General features: G+C 36.6%; 1 protein-coding gene across 1 annotated transcript in view; it reads left to right on the top strand.

Annotated features, from left to right (window-relative positions):
* LOC144842958 (tyrosine-protein phosphatase non-receptor type 1-like) overlaps nucleotides 1-5,168 on the top strand; it is a 46,244-nt gene extending 41,076 nt beyond the window's left edge. Inside the window, exons 2-6 of the mRNA XM_078699583.1 lie at nucleotides 2,976-3,049; nucleotides 3,291-3,541; nucleotides 3,941-4,095; nucleotides 4,598-4,733; nucleotides 4,925-5,168. Of these exons, the coding sequence (XP_078555709.1) occupies nucleotides 3,407-3,541; nucleotides 3,941-4,095; nucleotides 4,598-4,649 (342 nt within the window). The 5' untranslated portion in view covers nucleotides 2,976-3,049; nucleotides 3,291-3,406 and the 3' untranslated portion in view covers nucleotides 4,650-4,733; nucleotides 4,925-5,168. The remainder of the gene's footprint in view (nucleotides 1-2,975; nucleotides 3,050-3,290; nucleotides 3,542-3,940; nucleotides 4,096-4,597; nucleotides 4,734-4,924) is intronic.
* Nucleotides 5,169-18,389: the final 13,221 nt, after the last annotated feature.

The raw sequence follows: 18,389 nt of genomic DNA, 5'->3' as shown, positions 1-18,389 counted from the left end.
GGAACAAGAATCAAGAAATGCATTTGATTAAAATTGCCATTCTGAAAGTTGGCTACATTGTTAGTTCACTTTATTTCCATTGTCACTCCTTGTGTCTGATAAAACTGGCTAAACAAATTTGCAAGCTATAAATATATTACTCCTACTCTGTATCGTATTTTAATCGTTTAACATACCTGAAGACTCTGTTCGACAACCCAAACTGATAAAACCAGATAAAGAATATTTGACAAATAGTTTACGAAAAACATGATTTTGAATGAGTAGTTAGTGTCTTTCTTAAATGTAGAATAATGATATAACCCAGAAAGCACTACCATATAAGTTCTTTATGATGACTATCACTATAAATAACCGTTATTTACCTTGTGTCGCTGTGTCAGACAATGGTTACATTGTAGGACTATAAGACATTGTGATCTGGCACTTAACAAATATAGTAGCATTGTAAACATGTATACATACAGAAAATGTATTGCAAATAAAACTGGATGGACACGCAAGCAACGTATACAATGATGGTGGAATAGCGCAGATGTCCGAATAATATTATTATAACTTTTTTATTTGCTTTCCTTTATTTTTTTGCTGAAATTGTTTATATATTATTGTCAGTGGTATCGTGCAAATAATTGTTGCTAAGCTAATCAGAAATCAGAACATTGTATCGTATTATCTTACATGCTCATACGACGTTTTGAATGGTATGTGGCGGCGCTAGTTACACTATTATTTATGTCGCTAGTTATTGCTATTGATTACTAGAATGAAGTAATGTATAAATAGCATAAAGACGGAGAAAAATTGGTAGGGATATGTGTTGTAAATAAAGTACGAATAAATTTAGCTGATTGTCGTTATTGTATACGCTTACTTGTCAGAAGTTTATGGACCGACATTATACTACTACATACGTCGAGGTATTGATTTCTACATACAAGGTTAAGTTGAAACCCAATTCATAGAAAATAATTAAATATATATATCGGTATCTTTATTTCAATAAAAACATCATAAGTACAATATAAAAAATAAAAAAAAGATTAAATGAAAAAAGTTGAATTAGGGCACTTATTTACAATTTTTTATATTATAAAAAATATATAAAAAGCGTACATAAACAAGAAATATTTCTTACAAAAAACGCCGCTCGACATTTTAAAATTAATCATTGTTCTTTTGATTAATTTATGATTAATTATTAAAAAGATGTCCTTTATCGCATACAAATCACAGATAGTTCTTTAATTATGAATCACATGCCCATTTTTTCACTAGTTAATTGTATACACAGCATTTGAAAGAAGACATGTGTACCTTTCCAAAAATGTATTATTTGCCAACAAATATTAATCTACTAATTCAAAAATGACATTTAAAAATGGTCAATTTTTAAATTTAATGTGCTGTAGCCTGTTTGTCTGTGACCTCAAACTGAACTGTAGGCATGCAACTGAATACCCTCTAGAGACGACGTGACTTCAAGTTGGTACAAGTGGAAATTCTTCTACAATTTGTTGATTCGCGTCAACCAATCAAAGGGCAAGAATCCAAAATCGTTCAACCGTGAGCCCTCATAGACTCTTTTCCCAGAGGTTTTTTGGGTCCAGCAGCTGGGACCTATAAATTATAGTCGAGTATGCATTTTAGCCAAAAACGTCAGTCTCTAGTACTATAAATGCTGCTTGCTTTCAGCTTATACATGAGTCATCTCTTGTGACGTAGCGGGCTAAAGTAGCAGCGTGAAAAATATTTCAAGGAAAAAAAACAAGAAAAAACAGAGCAAAAGGATTTCAAAAGTGACTTGAGCCACCACACATTGATGGCAGAGCAAGAACCAGGGCAATTCCCTCAACCACCCAGACAAATGGTGTCCCAGCAACCTCCGGATGTCAAGAGTAAAATAAGTAATTCAAAATGCTGTACTTAAAAACAAAATTGTCATTTATCTATTAATTATTATTTTTATTCTACTGCAATCTGTTTTTACAAGCACACGGCACAAACAAACACTCATAAAAGACAAACTGATTTTGTGTAGTGTAAAATATTTATGTTAAAAGTTGCTGGTTTGTTATCAGATCGATTCCTTTATGATGTAAAAGATTTATGAAGCGACATACATCAATTAGTTACAATGGAATAATTATCCGCAGCCGAGAGAATGTGTTTGGGCTGCATATACTAGTTTGGTGTGGGCGTTGATTTTTCTAGTTATTATTGTCGAAATCAATTGAAGCATATATACGAACCCTGTAACAACGTTGACAATAGATCTATTTTATTTACATCCCGGGACACTTGCTGTTGAAACACGTATTTTTTAATATGTTTTATTTCCTTATACATTGTACGTGACTGGGTTATCCAATTGTTACGCAAATAATACAATACCATACTGTATATAGTTATTTTAGTATTGGTTAGGTCTATACAAGTGAATATGTTTCAACCTTAGTGAAGATGTTGGCCAAACGCTTTCCAATTTTGTTTCGTCTGGTTATTACTCTCAGTTTGACGTGTGGATTTGTTTTATCAGGTATGCTGCTTTAAGATTAATCTGCTTACTTTTTTAATTATTTGCAATAAGTGGCTCTAATATAATGTTTAAAATTGTACTCTTACAAACGAATTTCTGACTTAACTCCCTTTTAATACCAAATGTAATGTGCGAGAGTTTACCTAATAGAGGATTATTAGTTTTCTCCATGATGTTTCTAACTTTCCAATTAGTGACCTAAATAACCTACTATTTACATGAGAATGTTAGAATTAAGTATAGTGGAAATGAATAGTATAGTCCTAGGTTTAAAATTCTAGTTTTGCTTGTCAGTCCGTATGTATATCTGAAGATCAATATATTTATTCATGCACCGAATTTGATATGTTTGTACTCAGGACAAACCTCGACTATCATAAGCCCGATTATTAGTAGCAATCAATTAAGCTTCTTAATATTATTTAATTTATCATAGTGACTAAAAGATGTTTTCAACTAAATCCGGATGTTGGCAGTGGTGCAGATTACGTAAATGCTGCGCTCATTGAGGTATGAGGACATGAACGTTTCATTCAAAGGAAGGGCATAAGCTAGCGCTATGTGAAATCAAACTGAACCTAAAACCATGTTGTTTCTCAATTAATATGAGAACGTAATAAAATGAAAAACAGATCTCAAAAGCAATTTTTAAAGATAGTAATATTCACATGCAAGACAATTATAGAAGGAATACTCTTTTTTAAATACTTATTTTAATATTTTCCGGTGTTCTGTTTTATTTATATCCTAGAGTCACAAGGGTCGCCGTGCTTTTGTTGTTACTCGGACACATTATCGGATACCACGATCGACTTTTGGCGTTTGGTGTTTGATTGTAAATCTGACGTCATTGTACAATTACATGAGATGGAAGACCTAACGAGTGCAGTGTACCTCCCGAAGAAGATCAACCAGAAACAAACATTTGGTGAATTAACTGTGACTGCTAAGTCAAACTTTCAGAACGAATATATGACTGTGAGAAAATTAAATCTAGAAAAGGTTACTACATTTTTTTCTTGTTGTATTTTACTGAAGTACCATGTCAAAATCATGCTATTGCATGAGTTACAGCACTATCTAAATTTGTTTACAATTATTACAACAAATATTAGCAAGATTCTTTCGAAGATTATAATATAATATACACTGTTAATGCAGTGACTGCCTCATATGCCTACACCTCTACATTAAAACCAACTTTGATTATCCTTATTGCAGTAAATGATGTAGTTACTGGAGTAACTGCAGTAGAACAATTGTTTACATAATTCCTAAGATGAGGGGAAAAAAACAGAAAACGTTTAAATAAAATGGTTATTGCAAAAATAGCAACTGAACAATAAAATAAATGTTTGTAAGTAAAATTCAAACTAATAACTATCTGTTTTGTGTTTGTAGGATAACAATGTACAGCAAATTATTCTGTATGAAGTTAACCAATGGCCAGAAAATAAACCTGTTCCTGAAATTGATGCATTTGTTAAATGCATTATGACGATAATGAAAGGACGTGCTACGTCTTCTATCAATACACCGATCACTGTTCATTGCACGTGGGTATAAATTGAAATATTCTCTATTTGTTATTAGAATATTAATATATTAGTAACGGAAAATGTAGCGTATTCTTTCTACAGCAGTTTGTCATCGTATTATGTAATACTAAAAATATTGAAATTTTATAATTATGTTAACATTTTGTATTTTCAACGTAGACACAAAAAAAATTGTTCGGAAATTTGTGAACCAATCAGGTAATCAATTAAAAAATAAAGTGCGCATGATCATTCATTATAAAACAACCAGGTACACACTCACAACACAACCATTTTTCTTCAGGTCAAAGGTAAAACTTTATCGCATTTTTCCGATAGTTATCCGATTTGAATGAGATAATTATCGGTTAATATTTCTCGAGTAGAATCAGTTAAACCTCGGTTATCGGCTAATTATTAGTTAATTTGTAGCTGCGGAAACACGACGGGCCTGTAAGTTGGTCAGTTTTAAATTAAGTTTTACGGAAACTATAAAAACACAATCTATATCAATCTCTAGAGACGGTGTTTCCAGATCAGGCTTGTTCTGTCTAGTTTATTCTATGATCTAGAAAATGCGAGATGAAAAGGTAGTAGATGTATTCCAAACACTTAAAGCACTGCGGTCAGCATGCCCCACTATGGTGGACTCTGAGGTGAGAAGACAAGGTTTTTTTTATTTAGTTTTAATAGTGACGAAATTTAGTTTATGAGAAAATTATATACGTAACAATCGTTGGACTAACCAGGGAAGAGTGAACCCTGGACTAACTAATCTAACAAGCACATTACGTGAACGTATTACTTTGTATTTAACAGTATTTTTATTATTATTTTACTAATTTAGATCCAATACAACTTTTGCTATGACGCTGCATTGTGTTATCTGAGAAGGTGTGATGATGGCAACAGAGTATCGGAAGAAAAATAAATGAAGTCAATAATTATAACTAGGCATAGTCTAAAAACAACGAAGACTGTAATTTGTAGTGGTTAGGAAAGCGTATTTATAATCGACAATAGGGAGTTTTCGCAATCTTACGAATACGATAACGAAAACGGATACGTCACACATTTGTGAAACTTTTGAGCTGATCCCCATTTCATATTCGTAAAGCGTATTCGTGTTGACGAATATCACCAGTCATATTCTGCGCACCGGAAGATAATGTCTCCGATCTCGCTGACCAATACAATAATGTATTGCAGTACATCCTTGACCAACATGCTCCGTTAGCAACTAAACTGATCACCATTAGACCACGGGCACCATGGTACACGAATGAACTCCGTGAAGCGAAGTGCGTCAAACGGAGATCAGAACGCAGAATGTTGAAATCTGGTTTGGATATCGACAAACAGAGGTACAAGTTGGAATGCAAAGCATATAAAGATATGCTAGATCTAGCAAAATGCAATTATCATCGCAATGAAATCGCTAATGCGGATGACAAGAACCTTTTCCGCATCATAAGTAAACTGTACTCGGTCGATTCTTCTCCTGTTCTGCCGAAACACACATCTTCAATGGATCTCGCAAACCAGTTTGGCTGTTTCTTTAATGAAAAGATTCTGAAGATTTGCAAGAAACTTAACTCCATAAACACTCCACTAATAACTGTCAACGTCGACGATTCATGTAATAGTAGTTTCGCTGAATTCGAGCAAACATCAGAAGATACGGTACGCAAAGTCATTGCTGAAAGCGCATCTAAGTCCAGTAGACTTGACCCAATTCCAACATGGTTACTAAAAAACTGCATTGACGCTCTACTACCGCATATCACTAAAATCGTCAACATGTCGCTGTCATCAGGTACTGTACCATCTGCATTTAAATTGTCCCTCGTTATTCCACTGTTGAAAAAGCAAAATCTCGACTCCAACGTCCTACAAAATTATAGACCAATTGCAAATCTTCCCTTCCTTTTCAAAGTCTTGGAAAGAATTGCAACTGCTCAGATAAAAGCATATATGGATGAACATTTCCTGTTTTCAAAAGTCCAATCAGCCTACCGCCGCTTCCACTCAACTGAAACCGCTTTATTACGTGTTACAAACGATCTACTACTTGCTTTAGACAAAGGTAATGAAGCGGTACTTATTCTACTCGACTACTCCGCCGCATTTGACACTATCAATCATGATTTATTATTTCAACGTCTTCAGAAAAGATACGGCATAAGCGGAACCGCATTGAAATGGTTTATTTCATATTTTGAGAATCGTAGACAAGCAATCATTGTGGGTGATTCGATGTCTGATGAGTTCGCTCTACCCTGGGGTGTACCGCAGGGATCCGTAAAAGGTCCACTCGATTTCATCTTATACACTGGACCACTCAGCAACATCATTGATTCCCACCCGGAAGTTCGTCATATGATCTATGCAGATGACACTCAACTATATTTAATCATGAAACCTACACATCATTCTGAATCTGTTAACAGCCTTGAATTATGCATCACTGATGTTCGCTCATGGGCCATTCAAAATAAACTCATGTTCAACGACTCCAAGACTGAAATGATCCATTTTCATTCAAAGTTCCGTGAGGCATCATCATTTCCTTTGGTCCATATCGGAGATACTAGTGTCTCTACCTCCAGCTCAGCCAAAAATCTTGGCGTCCAACTAGACAGCAGCCTCGGTTTAAAAGAACACATTCGTAATGTTTGTCGTGGTGCTTCCTTTGGAATTTACCAGATCGGACAGATTCGTAAGTACCTTGACAAAACATCAACTGAACGTCTTGTTCATGCTTTTGTTTCATCTCGTCTTGACTGTCATAACTCGCTTCTGTACGGCCTACCAACTTCTTATCTGTCTCCTCTTCAACGAATCCAAAATTCCGCCGCAAGACTTATCACTGGCACTAAACGACATGAACATATTTCTCCCGTTTTTCGTGACTTACACTGGTTGCCTGTAGTTCAGCGCATTCGTTTTAAAATCCTGTTGCTGACATATAAGGCCATCAACGGATGTGCTCCAGCCTACATATGTGACATCATTACTCCGTCAACCAACTCTTCGCTTCGTTCATCCTGCAGACTTCTTCTCAAACCTGGACCCCGTTCCAGAACTCGGTTTTACGGTGATCGTGCTTTCGCTGTCGCAGCCCCAAAACTCTGGAACACTCTACCCCTCGAAATACGCTCATCAAAATCTGTAATCACATTTAAAACTAAACTCAAAACTCATCTCTTCAGAGAAGCATAATCACACGCTACTACTTGCACATATCTTGGAAAACACAGCGCTTTGAAACCTTTGTCTCTTGCGCTTTATAAATGTTATTTATTATTATTATTATTATATTCGTAACTACAAAACGAGTATAGTTTTTGATCTATTTTGCACATTTTGCATTTGAATCAGGAATGATTCATGATTACAATATAATTATACTTTTATTGAAAGTAATTTACTAAAAAAATTTACTAAAATGCCAGGTCAATTTTGATAAATAGCAGTTTTTAAAGTCCTCACTCGCTTTGATGTTACACTAGGCATAGGCAGCCAAGCACCAAGCAACACGTACCTGCGCTTCGCTCAAATTTACCGCAGTCATATTTTGGACGGCGCCCTCAATATTTCGTTTTTAAAATAATTACCCTAAGCAGATAAGAGAACATTTCTTTGTCTTGGAGAACTTTTGTGTACACGCTCCACTAAACTGCACATTCTCGGGAACATGCACATAGTGATTTTTTAACTCGACATATTACAGGGGGGTTCTTTTTTCCCAAAAAGGCCCCTCTTATGGGAATTACCTCCGGTGTAACCAGCTTATATGATTTAATATCAAACGATCAAAACACCAATGATATTGGTCACCAGCCACAAGAGCACCCTCTCTGTTAAGAGTTTCCTGCCCAGGACCCTGGCCTCATCAAGGGTGGGGCTGAGGTAAGAAAAATTGGAAAAGATAGAGCGCTACAGTGGCGGTCGCAGACTCGCAGGACTATTTTAAGAGGATTGCCCAAAGACTCCAGTGCTGTAGACAATGAGTATTTGGGCAAGAAAATTGTTAAATGACACCCCTACATGGTACTCGCACGTAAAATTCATAATAAATTGCACCTCTAGTTCGACGGAAAAGTCACTCACTCTATAGTGCGCTAGCAAACAGAGGATCGTAGCACAATGTTATTCGACCGGTAATAAAACATACGCGACTAACAATAGGCCTATAGGATAACATTTTTGTTTTCGTTCAATGCGAACGTCACGGGGAAGTTCCCGATGAAGGTACTTCTGGTACGGTATTACATTCTAATAACTGTACTCAATTATTATAAATTTATTAGCAATTAATAATTTTAAAAAGTTATACAAAAAATATGAAGCTGCTGCTATAAATATTTTGGGCAAAACGTTAAATTGTGTTATTTTCAATTAAATGCTATAAATAAAGTCAGATGTTAAAACCACAATTTCAAAAATTCATTTTTTATTTATCCACTATAAACTTTAAAAAAGTGTTGTTTAAACCACACTCCAAAATAAAACAAAGAAAATTATGATATGACATTTGCAGAAGGAAGCAAACTTTGCTCTGTTACCGGTATAACACGGTTCAAATTTCGGAACTTCCATAAATTACTACGGAAATTCGGCCTAATATTTACGGACGGCCTAAAAATTGGCCTTAGATTATGGAAAACCCCCGGCAAAACGCAATAATTATGGACAAATCGATTATCAGCCTTGGTAATATGCCTAATATTTAAAAGGAATGAATATAAGCTATATTTTTGTTTTGTCGAAAAGTTCATATGTGAATGCTTGGTCCATTAGAGGTTATTGCTTGTATTTTAACACAAGTTCATTTTGGATTTTCAGTAAATTACCAATGGTTTATTTAAGGTCAACACACTGTAACTAATCCCTCACTATTCAATCAAACGTTATTATACTACCATTGTTGAAAAATGGATTGCGTGATATCAAAATGGATTGATGTAAAACGTAACAAAGATACGACCTTGTCTGGTATTTATGCAGTGGTGAAGCGGAGAATTGTTTTTGTAGCGTTCCATTTAAAATAATTTTTTTTGGTGAAATATTTTGGTTGTGAAGGTCGCTAAATTCGTTGGCGCCAGACTTACTTCTTTTACCAATTTTAACAATAAGCTAACAACAAAACATTGAACAATTATAAAATGCCGTAAAACTCTGTAACTATTTTATGACTAAGTCTATCAAGTTCCGAGTTTGCTCAGCTACCGACGCGGTATAATAATTCTCTGTTAATTCTGAAATTCGCCCTAATATTACGGACGTATACGGAAATGAAGATAAACTTGGTACTACACGGAAAAATAAAACTATACGCAAAACTATGATTTGGCCTTTAATTATGGAAAAACGCAATAATTATGAACAAATTGACGACCCATATGACGGGTTTTTCCCGAACACAGTGTGTGTTGGCCTCCTTTCGTACCTCTCATCAAGAGAGAGATACATCTCCCTGCTCTCTGACGCGCGCACCACAAGAAACTAGTCAATCAGAAATTTGTTCTGCGTATGCTCAGAAACTTATCTACTTTTATCTGTGCGCGGTATAGTAGGCCTATTGGTGACTGCTGTGCCAATTTACAAATATTCTCTTTCAGACTGAACTTCTATAACGTATAAATATGGATATTGTATACGAAGAAATGGGACTAAATTTTAATTTAGTGTCAGAAACAACATTTAGTATGAAATTAAGGGTGTTGCCCGGGCCACTAAGGCAACACCCCTAGGTCCGCCCCTGCGCTAGATGCTTGGAAATTAGTGTTATTGAAAATATCAGGATGTTTGGTAGAAAATATGCCTGATACTGTACACCGCACCGCGGCACCATACCAAACTGTTGCTGTCCGACATGACTGTGCCCTATACACACCTGGCATTTTTCAGTCCATCACGTCTCCTTGTGTTTTCGAGGAAATGATTACCCCCCAACCCCCACCCGGGGGTGGGGGCTGCAGGATACAGTCTAACAGTATAAAACAAGAAATAAGGCCATGGCCTAACTTGGCTGGGAATTATTGGACAACTAGGTCTACTTGACCTGGCAGGGCTAGCTAAAGTAGGTAGCTAGGCCTAAAAAAATCGGACAGAAAATGTGGAGTTATTTACATGTATTTGACTAATACAGTACAAATATAACAAAATATAGCAAAATAGTCAACAAAATATTGATAATAAAATACAATCATTTTAAAGTTAATATTGTGCCTTAAAAAGGGTTATTTGAGGTACGCTGTAAAGGGGGGTTCGCCCGAACCATAAACACTCCCCCCCCCCCCCCTCCCCTGGCTACGGGCCTGAAGGCAGTGTACAGATAGTCTGTAATAGGTCATTTGGTATTGCTTACAATGTGCTAAATCATAAAACATTGGTTGCTGGTGGTATCTACAATATCTAAGCTGGGCTAGTTGGGGAAAGGGGGAGGGGGGGTTCTCTAGTCTAACTTTAGGGTGTCTGGTACTTGCGGTGCAGCAGACAATTAGTCTGTTGTTCTCCATTTAGTATTGTATGAACACAACTTGTTCATTTGGTATTAATTTTGAGTGGTACCTCACTCATCTATGCTAGCCATATTTTAGGCCCTCCCTCGGGGGGTCTGGCGGGCCTATTGCAGCAGACAAAAAGTCTGTCGTTTGTGATACTGGTATAAGGATGCCCAAGCCCGTAGCCAGGATTTTTACAGGGGGGTTCTTTTTTCCCAAAAAGGCCCCTCTTATGGGAATTACCTCCGGTGTAACCAGCTTATGTGATTTAATATCAAATAGAAAAGATAGAGCGCTACAGGGGCGGTCGCAGACTCGCAGGACTATTTTAAGAGGATTGCCCAAAGATTCCAGTGCTGTAGACAATGAGTATTTGGGCAAGAAAATTGTTAAATGACACCCCTACATGGTACTCGCACGTAAAATTCATAATAAATTGCACCTCTAGTTCGACGGAAATGTCACTCACTCTATAGTGCGCTAGCAAACAGAGGATCGTAGCATAATGTTATTCGACCGGTAATAAAACATACGCGACTAACAATAGGCCTATAGGATAACATTTTTGTTTTCGTTCAATGCGAACATCACGGGGAAGTTCCCGATGAAGGTACTTCTGGTACGGTATTACATTCTAATAACTGTACTCAGTTATTGTAAATTTATTAGCAATTAATAATTTCAAAAAGTTATACAAAAAATATGAAGCTGCTATAAATATATTGAGCAAAACGTTAAATTGTGTTATTTTCAATTAAATGCTAAATAAAGTCAGATGTTAAAACCACAATTTCAAAAATTCATTTTTTATTTATCCACTAAACTTTAAAAAAGTGTTGTTTAAACCACACTCCAAAATAAAACAAAGAAAATTATGATATGACATTTGCAGAAGGAAGCAAACTTTGCTCTGCTACCTGTATAACACGGTTCAAATTTCGGAACTTCCATAAATTACTACGGAAATTTGGCCTAATATTTACGGACGGCCTAAAAAATGGCCTTAGACTATGGAAAACCCCCGGCAAAACGCAATAATTATGGACAAATCGATTATCAGCCTAGGTAATATGCCTAATATTTAAAAGGAATGAATATAAGCTATATTTTTATTTTGTCGAAAAGTTCATATGTGAATGCTTGATCCATTATAGGTTATTGCTTGTATTATAACACAAGTTCATTTTGGATTTTCAGTAAATTACCAATGGTTTATTTAAGGTCAACACACTGTAACTAATCCCTCACTATTCAATCAAAAATTATTATACTACCATTGTTGAAAAATGGATTGCGTGATATCAAAATGGATTGATGTAAAACGTAACAAAGATACGACCTTGTCTGGTATTTATGCAGTGGTGAAGTGCCGGAGGATTGTTTATGTAGCGTTCCATTTAAAATAATTTTTTTTGTGAAATATTTTGGTTGTGAAGGTCGCTAAATTCGTTGGCGCCAGACTTACTTCTTTTACCAATTTTAACAATAAGCTAACAACAAAACATTGAACAATGATAAAATGCCGTAAAACTCTGTAACTATTTTATGACTAAGTCTATCAAGTTCCGAGTTTGCTCAGCTACCGACGCGTTATAATAACTCTCTGTTAATTCTGAAATTCGCCCTAATATTACGGACGTATACGGAAATGAAGATAAACTGGGTACTACACGGAAAAATAAAACTATACGCAAAACTATGATTTGGCCTTAAATTATGGAAAAACGCAATAATTATGAACAAATTGACAACCCATATGACGGGCTTTTCCCGAACACAGTGTGTGTTGGCCTCCTTTCGTACCTCTCATCAAGAGAGAGATACAACTCCCTGCTCTCGCTGACGCGCGCACCACAAGAAACTAGTCAATCAGACTCATCAGAAACTTATCTACTTTTATCTGTGCGCGGTATAGTAGGCCTATTGGTGACTGCTGTGCCAATTTACAAATATTCTCTTTCAGACTGGACTTCTATAACGTATAAATATGGATATTGTATACGAAGAAATGGGACTAAATTTTAATTTAGTGTCAGAAACAACATTTAGTATGAAATTAAGGGTGTTGCCCGGGCCACTAAGGCAACACCCCTAGGTCCGCCCCTGCGCTAGATGCTTGGAAATTAGTGTTATTGAAAATATCAGGATGTTTGGTAGAAAATATGCCTGATACTGTACACCGCACCGCGGCACCATACCAAACTGTTGCTGTCCGACATGACTGTGCCCTATACACACCTGGCATTTTTCAGTCCATCACGTCTCCTTGTGTTTTCGAGGAAATGATTACCCCCCAACCCCCACCCGGGGGTGGGGGCTGCAGGATACAGTCTAACAGTATAAAACAAGAAATAAGGCCATGGCCTAACTTGGCTGGGAATTATTGGACAACTAGGTCTACTTGACCTGGCAGGGCTAGCTAAAGTAGGTAGCTAGGCCTAAAAAAATCGGACAGAAAATGTGGAGTTATTTACATGTATTTGACTAATACAGTACAAATATAACAAAATATAGCAAAATAGTCAACAAAATATTGATAATAAAATACAATCATTTTAAAGTTAATATTGAGCCTTAAAAAGGGTTATTTGAGGTACGCTGTAAAGGGGGGTTCGCCCGAACCATAAACACCCCCCCCCCCCCTCCCCTGGCTACGGGCCTGAAGGCAGTGTACAGATAGTCTGTAATAGGTCATTTGGTATTGCTTACAATGTGCTAAATCATAAAACATTGGTTGCTGGTGGTATCTACAATATCTAAGCTGGGCTAGTTGGGGAAAGGGGGAGGGGGGGGGGGGGGTTCTCTAGTCTAACTTTAGGGTGTCTGGTACTTGCGGTGCAGCAGACAATTAGTCTGTTGTTCTCCATTTAGTATTGTATGAACACAACTTGTTCATTTGGTATTAATTTTGAGTGGTACTTCACTCATCTATGCTAGCCATATTTTAGGCCCTCCCTCGGGGGGTCTGGCGGGCCTATTGCAGCAGACAAAAAGTCTGTCGTTTGTGATACTGGTATAAGGATGCCCAAGCCCGTAGCCAGGATTTTTACAGGGGGGTTCTTTTTTCCCAAAAAGGCCCCTCTTATGGGAATTACCTCCGGTGTAACCAGCTTATGTGATTTAATATCAAATAGAAAAGATAGAGCGCTACAGGGGCGGTCGCAGACTCGCAGGACTATTTTAAGAGGATTGCCCAAAGATTCCAGTGCTGTAGACAATGAGTATTTGGGCAAGAAAATTGTTAAATGACACCCCTACATGGTACTCGCACGTAAAATTCATAATAAATTGCACCTCTAGTTCGACGGAAATGTCACTCACTCTATAGTGCGCTAGCAAACAGAGGATCGTAGCATAATGTTATTCGACCGGTAATAAAACATACGCGACTAACAATAGGCCTATAGGATAACATTTTTGTTTTCGTTCAATGCGAACATCACGGGGAAGTTCCCGATGAAGGTACTTCTGGTACGGTATTACATTCTAATAACTGTACTCAGTTATTGTAAATTTATTAGCAATTAATAATTTTAAAAAGTTGTACAAAAAATATGAAGCTGCTGCTATAAATATATTGCGCAAAACGTTAAATTGTGTTATTTTCAATTAAATGCTAAATAAAGTCAGATGTTAAAACCACAATTTCAAAAATTCATTTTTTATTTATCCACTATAAACTTTAAAAAAGTGTTGTTTAAACCACACTCCAAAATAAAACAAAGAAAATTATGATATGACATTTGCAGAAGGAAGCAAACTTTGCTCTGCTACCGGTATAACACGGTTCAAATTTCGGAACTTCCATAAATTACTACGGAAATTTGGCCTAATATTTACGGACGGCCTAAAAAATGGCCTTATATTATGGAAAACCCCCGGCAAAACACAATAATTATGGACAAATCGATTATCAGCCTAGGTAATATGCCTAATATTTAAAAGGAATGAATATAAGCTATATTTTTATTTTGTCGAAAAGTTCATATGTGAATGCTTGATCCATTATAGGTTATTGCTTGTATTATAACACAAGTTCATTTTGGATTTTCAGTAAATTACCAATGGTTTATTTAAGGTCAACACACTGTAACTAATCCCTCACTATTCAATCAAAAATTATTATACTACCATTGTTGAAAAATGGATTGCGTGATATCAAAATGGATTGATGTAAAACGTAACAAAGATACGACCTTGTCTGGTATTTATGCAGTGGTGAAGCGGAGAATTGTTTTTGTAGCGTTCCATTTAAAATAATTTTTTTTTGTGAAATATTTTGGTTGTGAAGGTCGCTAAATTCGTTGGCGCCAGACTTACTTCTTTTACCAATTTTAACAATAAGCTAACAACAAAACATTGAACAATTATAAAATGCCGTAAAACTCTGTAACTATTTTATGACTAAGTCTATCAAGTTCCGAGTTTGCTCAGCTACCGACGCGGTATAATAATTCTCTGTTAATTCTGAAATTCGCCCTAATATTACGGACGTATACGGAAATGAAGATAAACTGGGTACTACACGGAAAAATAAAACTATACGCAAAACTATGATTTGGCCTTTAATTATGGAAAAACGCAATAATTATGAACAAATTGACGACCCATATGACGGGTTTTTCCCGAACACAGTGTGTGTTGGCCTCCTTTCGTACCTCTCATCAAGAGAGAGATACATCTCCCTGCTCTCTGACGCGCGCACCACAAGAAACTAGTCAATCAGAAATTTGTTCTGCGTATGCTCAGAAACTTATCTACTTTTATCTGTGCGCGGTATAGTAGGCTTATTGGTGACTGCTATGCCAATTTACAAATATTCTCTTTCAGACTGAACTTCTATAACGTATAAATATGGATATTGTATACGAAGAAATGGGACTCAATTTTAATTTAGTGTCAGAAACAACATTTAGTATGAAATTAAGGGTGTTGCCCGGGCCACTAAGGCAACACCCCTAGGTCCACCCCTGCGATAGATGCTTGGAAATTAGTGTTATTGAAAATATCAGGATGTTTGGTAGAAAATATGCCTGATACTGTACACCGCACCGCGGCACCATACCAAACTGTTGCTGTCCGACATGACTGTGCCCTACACACACCTGGCATGTTTCAGTCCATCACGTCTCCTTGTGTTTTCGAGGAAATAATGACCCCCAACCCCCACCCGGGGGTGGGGGCTGCAGGATACAGTCCAACAGTATAAAACAAGAAATAAGGCCATGGCCTAACTTGGCTGGGAATTATTGGACAACTAGGTCTACTTGACCTGGCAGGGCTAGCTAAAGTAGGTAGCTAGGCCTAAAAAAATCGGACAGAAAATGTGGAGTTATTTATATGTATTTGACTAATACAGTACAAATATAACAAAATATAGCAAAATAGTCAACAAAATATTGATAATAAAATACAATCATTTTAAAGTTATTATTGTGCCTTAAAAAGGGTTATTTGAGGTACGCTGTAAAGGGGGTTTCGCCCAAACCATAAACACCCCGCCCCCCCCCCCCCTCCCCTGGCTACGGGCCTGAAGGCAGTGTACAGATAGTCTGTAATAGGTCATTTGGTATTGCTTACAATGTGCTAAATCATATAACATTGGTTGCTGGTGGTATCTACAATATCTAAGCTGGGCTAGTTGGGGAAAGGGGGAGGGGGGGGGGGGTCTCTAGTCTAACTTTAGGGTGTCTGGTAATTGCGGTGCAGCAGACAATTAGTCTGTTGTTCTCTATTTAGTATTGTATGAACACAACTTGTTCATTTGGCATTAATTTTGAGTGGTACCTCACTCATCTATGCTAGCCATATTTTAGGCCCTCCCTCGGGGGGTCTGGCGGGCCTATTGCAGCAGAAAAAAAGTCTGTCGTTTGTGATACTGGTATAAGGATGCCCAAGCCCGTAGCCAGGATTTTTACAGGGGTTTTTTTTTTCCCAAAAAAGCCCCTCTTATGGGAATTACCTCCGGTGTAACCAGCTTATATGATTTAATATCAAACGATCAAAACACCAATAATATTGGTCACCAGCCACAAGAGAACCCTCTCTGCTAAGAGTTTTCTGCCCCAGGACCTTGGCCTCATCATGTTTGGGGCTGAGGTAAGAAAAATTAGAAAAGACAGAGCGCTACAGGGGCGGTCGCAGACTCGCAGGACTATTTTAAGAGGATTGCCCAAAGACTCCAGTGCTGTAGACAATGAGTATTTGGGCAAGAAAATTGTTAAATGACACCCCTACATGGTACTCGCACGTAAAATTCATAATAAATTGCACCTCTAGTTCGACGGAAATGTCACTCACTCTATAGTGCGCTAGCAAACAGAGGATCGTAGCATAATGTTATTCGACCGGTAATAAAACATACGCGACTAACAATAGGCCTATAGGATAACATTTTTGTTTTCGTTCAATGCGAACATCACGGGGAAGTTCCCGATGAAGGTACTTCTGGTACGGTATTACATTCTAATAACTGTACTCAGTTATTGTAAATTTATTAGCAATTAATAATTTTAAAAAGTTATACAAAAAATATGAAGCTGCTGCTATAAATATATTGCGCAAAACGTTAAATTGTGTTATTTTCAATTAAATGCTAAATAAAGTCAGATGTTAAAACCACAATTTCAAAAATTCATTTTTTATTTATCCACTATAAACTTTAAAAAAGTATTGTTTAAACCACACTCCAAAATAAAACAAAGAAAATTATGATATGACATTTGCAGAAGGAAGCAAACTTTGCTCTGCTACCGGTATAACACGGTTCAAATTTCGGAACTTCCATAAATTACTACGGAAATTTGGCCTAATATTTACGGACGGCCTAAAAAATGGCCTTAGATTATGGAAAACCCCCGGCAAAACGCAATAATTATGGACAAATCGATTATCAGCCTAGGTAATATGCCTAATATTTAAAAGGAATGAATATAAGCTATATTTTTATTTTGTCGAAAAGTTCATATGTGAATGCTTGATCCATTATAGGTTATTGCTTGTATTATAACACAAGTTTATTTTGGATTTTCAGTAAATTACCAATGGTTTATTTAAGGTCAACACACTGTAACTAATCCCTCACTATTCAATCAAAATTTATTATACTACCATTGTTGAAAAATGGATTGCGTGATATCAAAATGGATTGATGTAAAACGTAACAAAGATACGACCTTTTCTGGTATTTATGCAGTGGTGAAGTGCCGGAGGATTGTTTATGTAGCGTTCCATTTAAAATAATTTTTTTGTGTGAAATATTTTGGTTGTGAAGGTCGCTAAATTCGTTGGCGCCAGACTTACTTCTTTTACCAATTTTAACAATAAGCTAACAACAAAACATTGAACAATGATAAAATGCCGTAAAACTCTGTAACTACTTTATGACTAAGTCTATCAAGTTCCGAGTTTGCTCAGCTACCGACGCGTTATAATAATTCTCTGTTAATTCTGAAATTCGCCCTAATATTACGGACGTATACGGAAATGAAGATAAACTGGGTACTACACGGAAAAATAAAACTATACGCAAAACTATGATTTGGCCTTTAATTATGGAAAAAAGCAATAATTATGAACAAATTGACGACCCATATGACGGGTTTTTCCCGAACACAGTGTGTGTTGGCCTCCTTTCGTACCTCTCATCAAGAGAGATACATCTCCCTGCTCTCTGACGCGCGCACCACAAGAAACTAGTCAATCAGAAATTTGTTCTGCGTATGCTCAGAAACTTATCTACTTTTATCTGTGCGCGGTATAGTAGGCCTATTGGTGACTGCTATGCCAATTTACAAATATTCT

The sequence above is a fragment of the Antedon bifida genome, chromosome 5 (assembly GCF_963402885.1).
Source record: "Antedon bifida chromosome 5, ecAntBifi1.1, whole genome shotgun sequence".
NCBI classification, from domain to species: Eukaryota; Metazoa; Echinodermata; class Crinoidea; order Comatulida; family Antedonidae; genus Antedon; species Antedon bifida.
The sequence above is the reverse complement of the archived record's forward strand: the minus strand, read 5'-3'. Positions and strand labels throughout refer to the sequence as shown.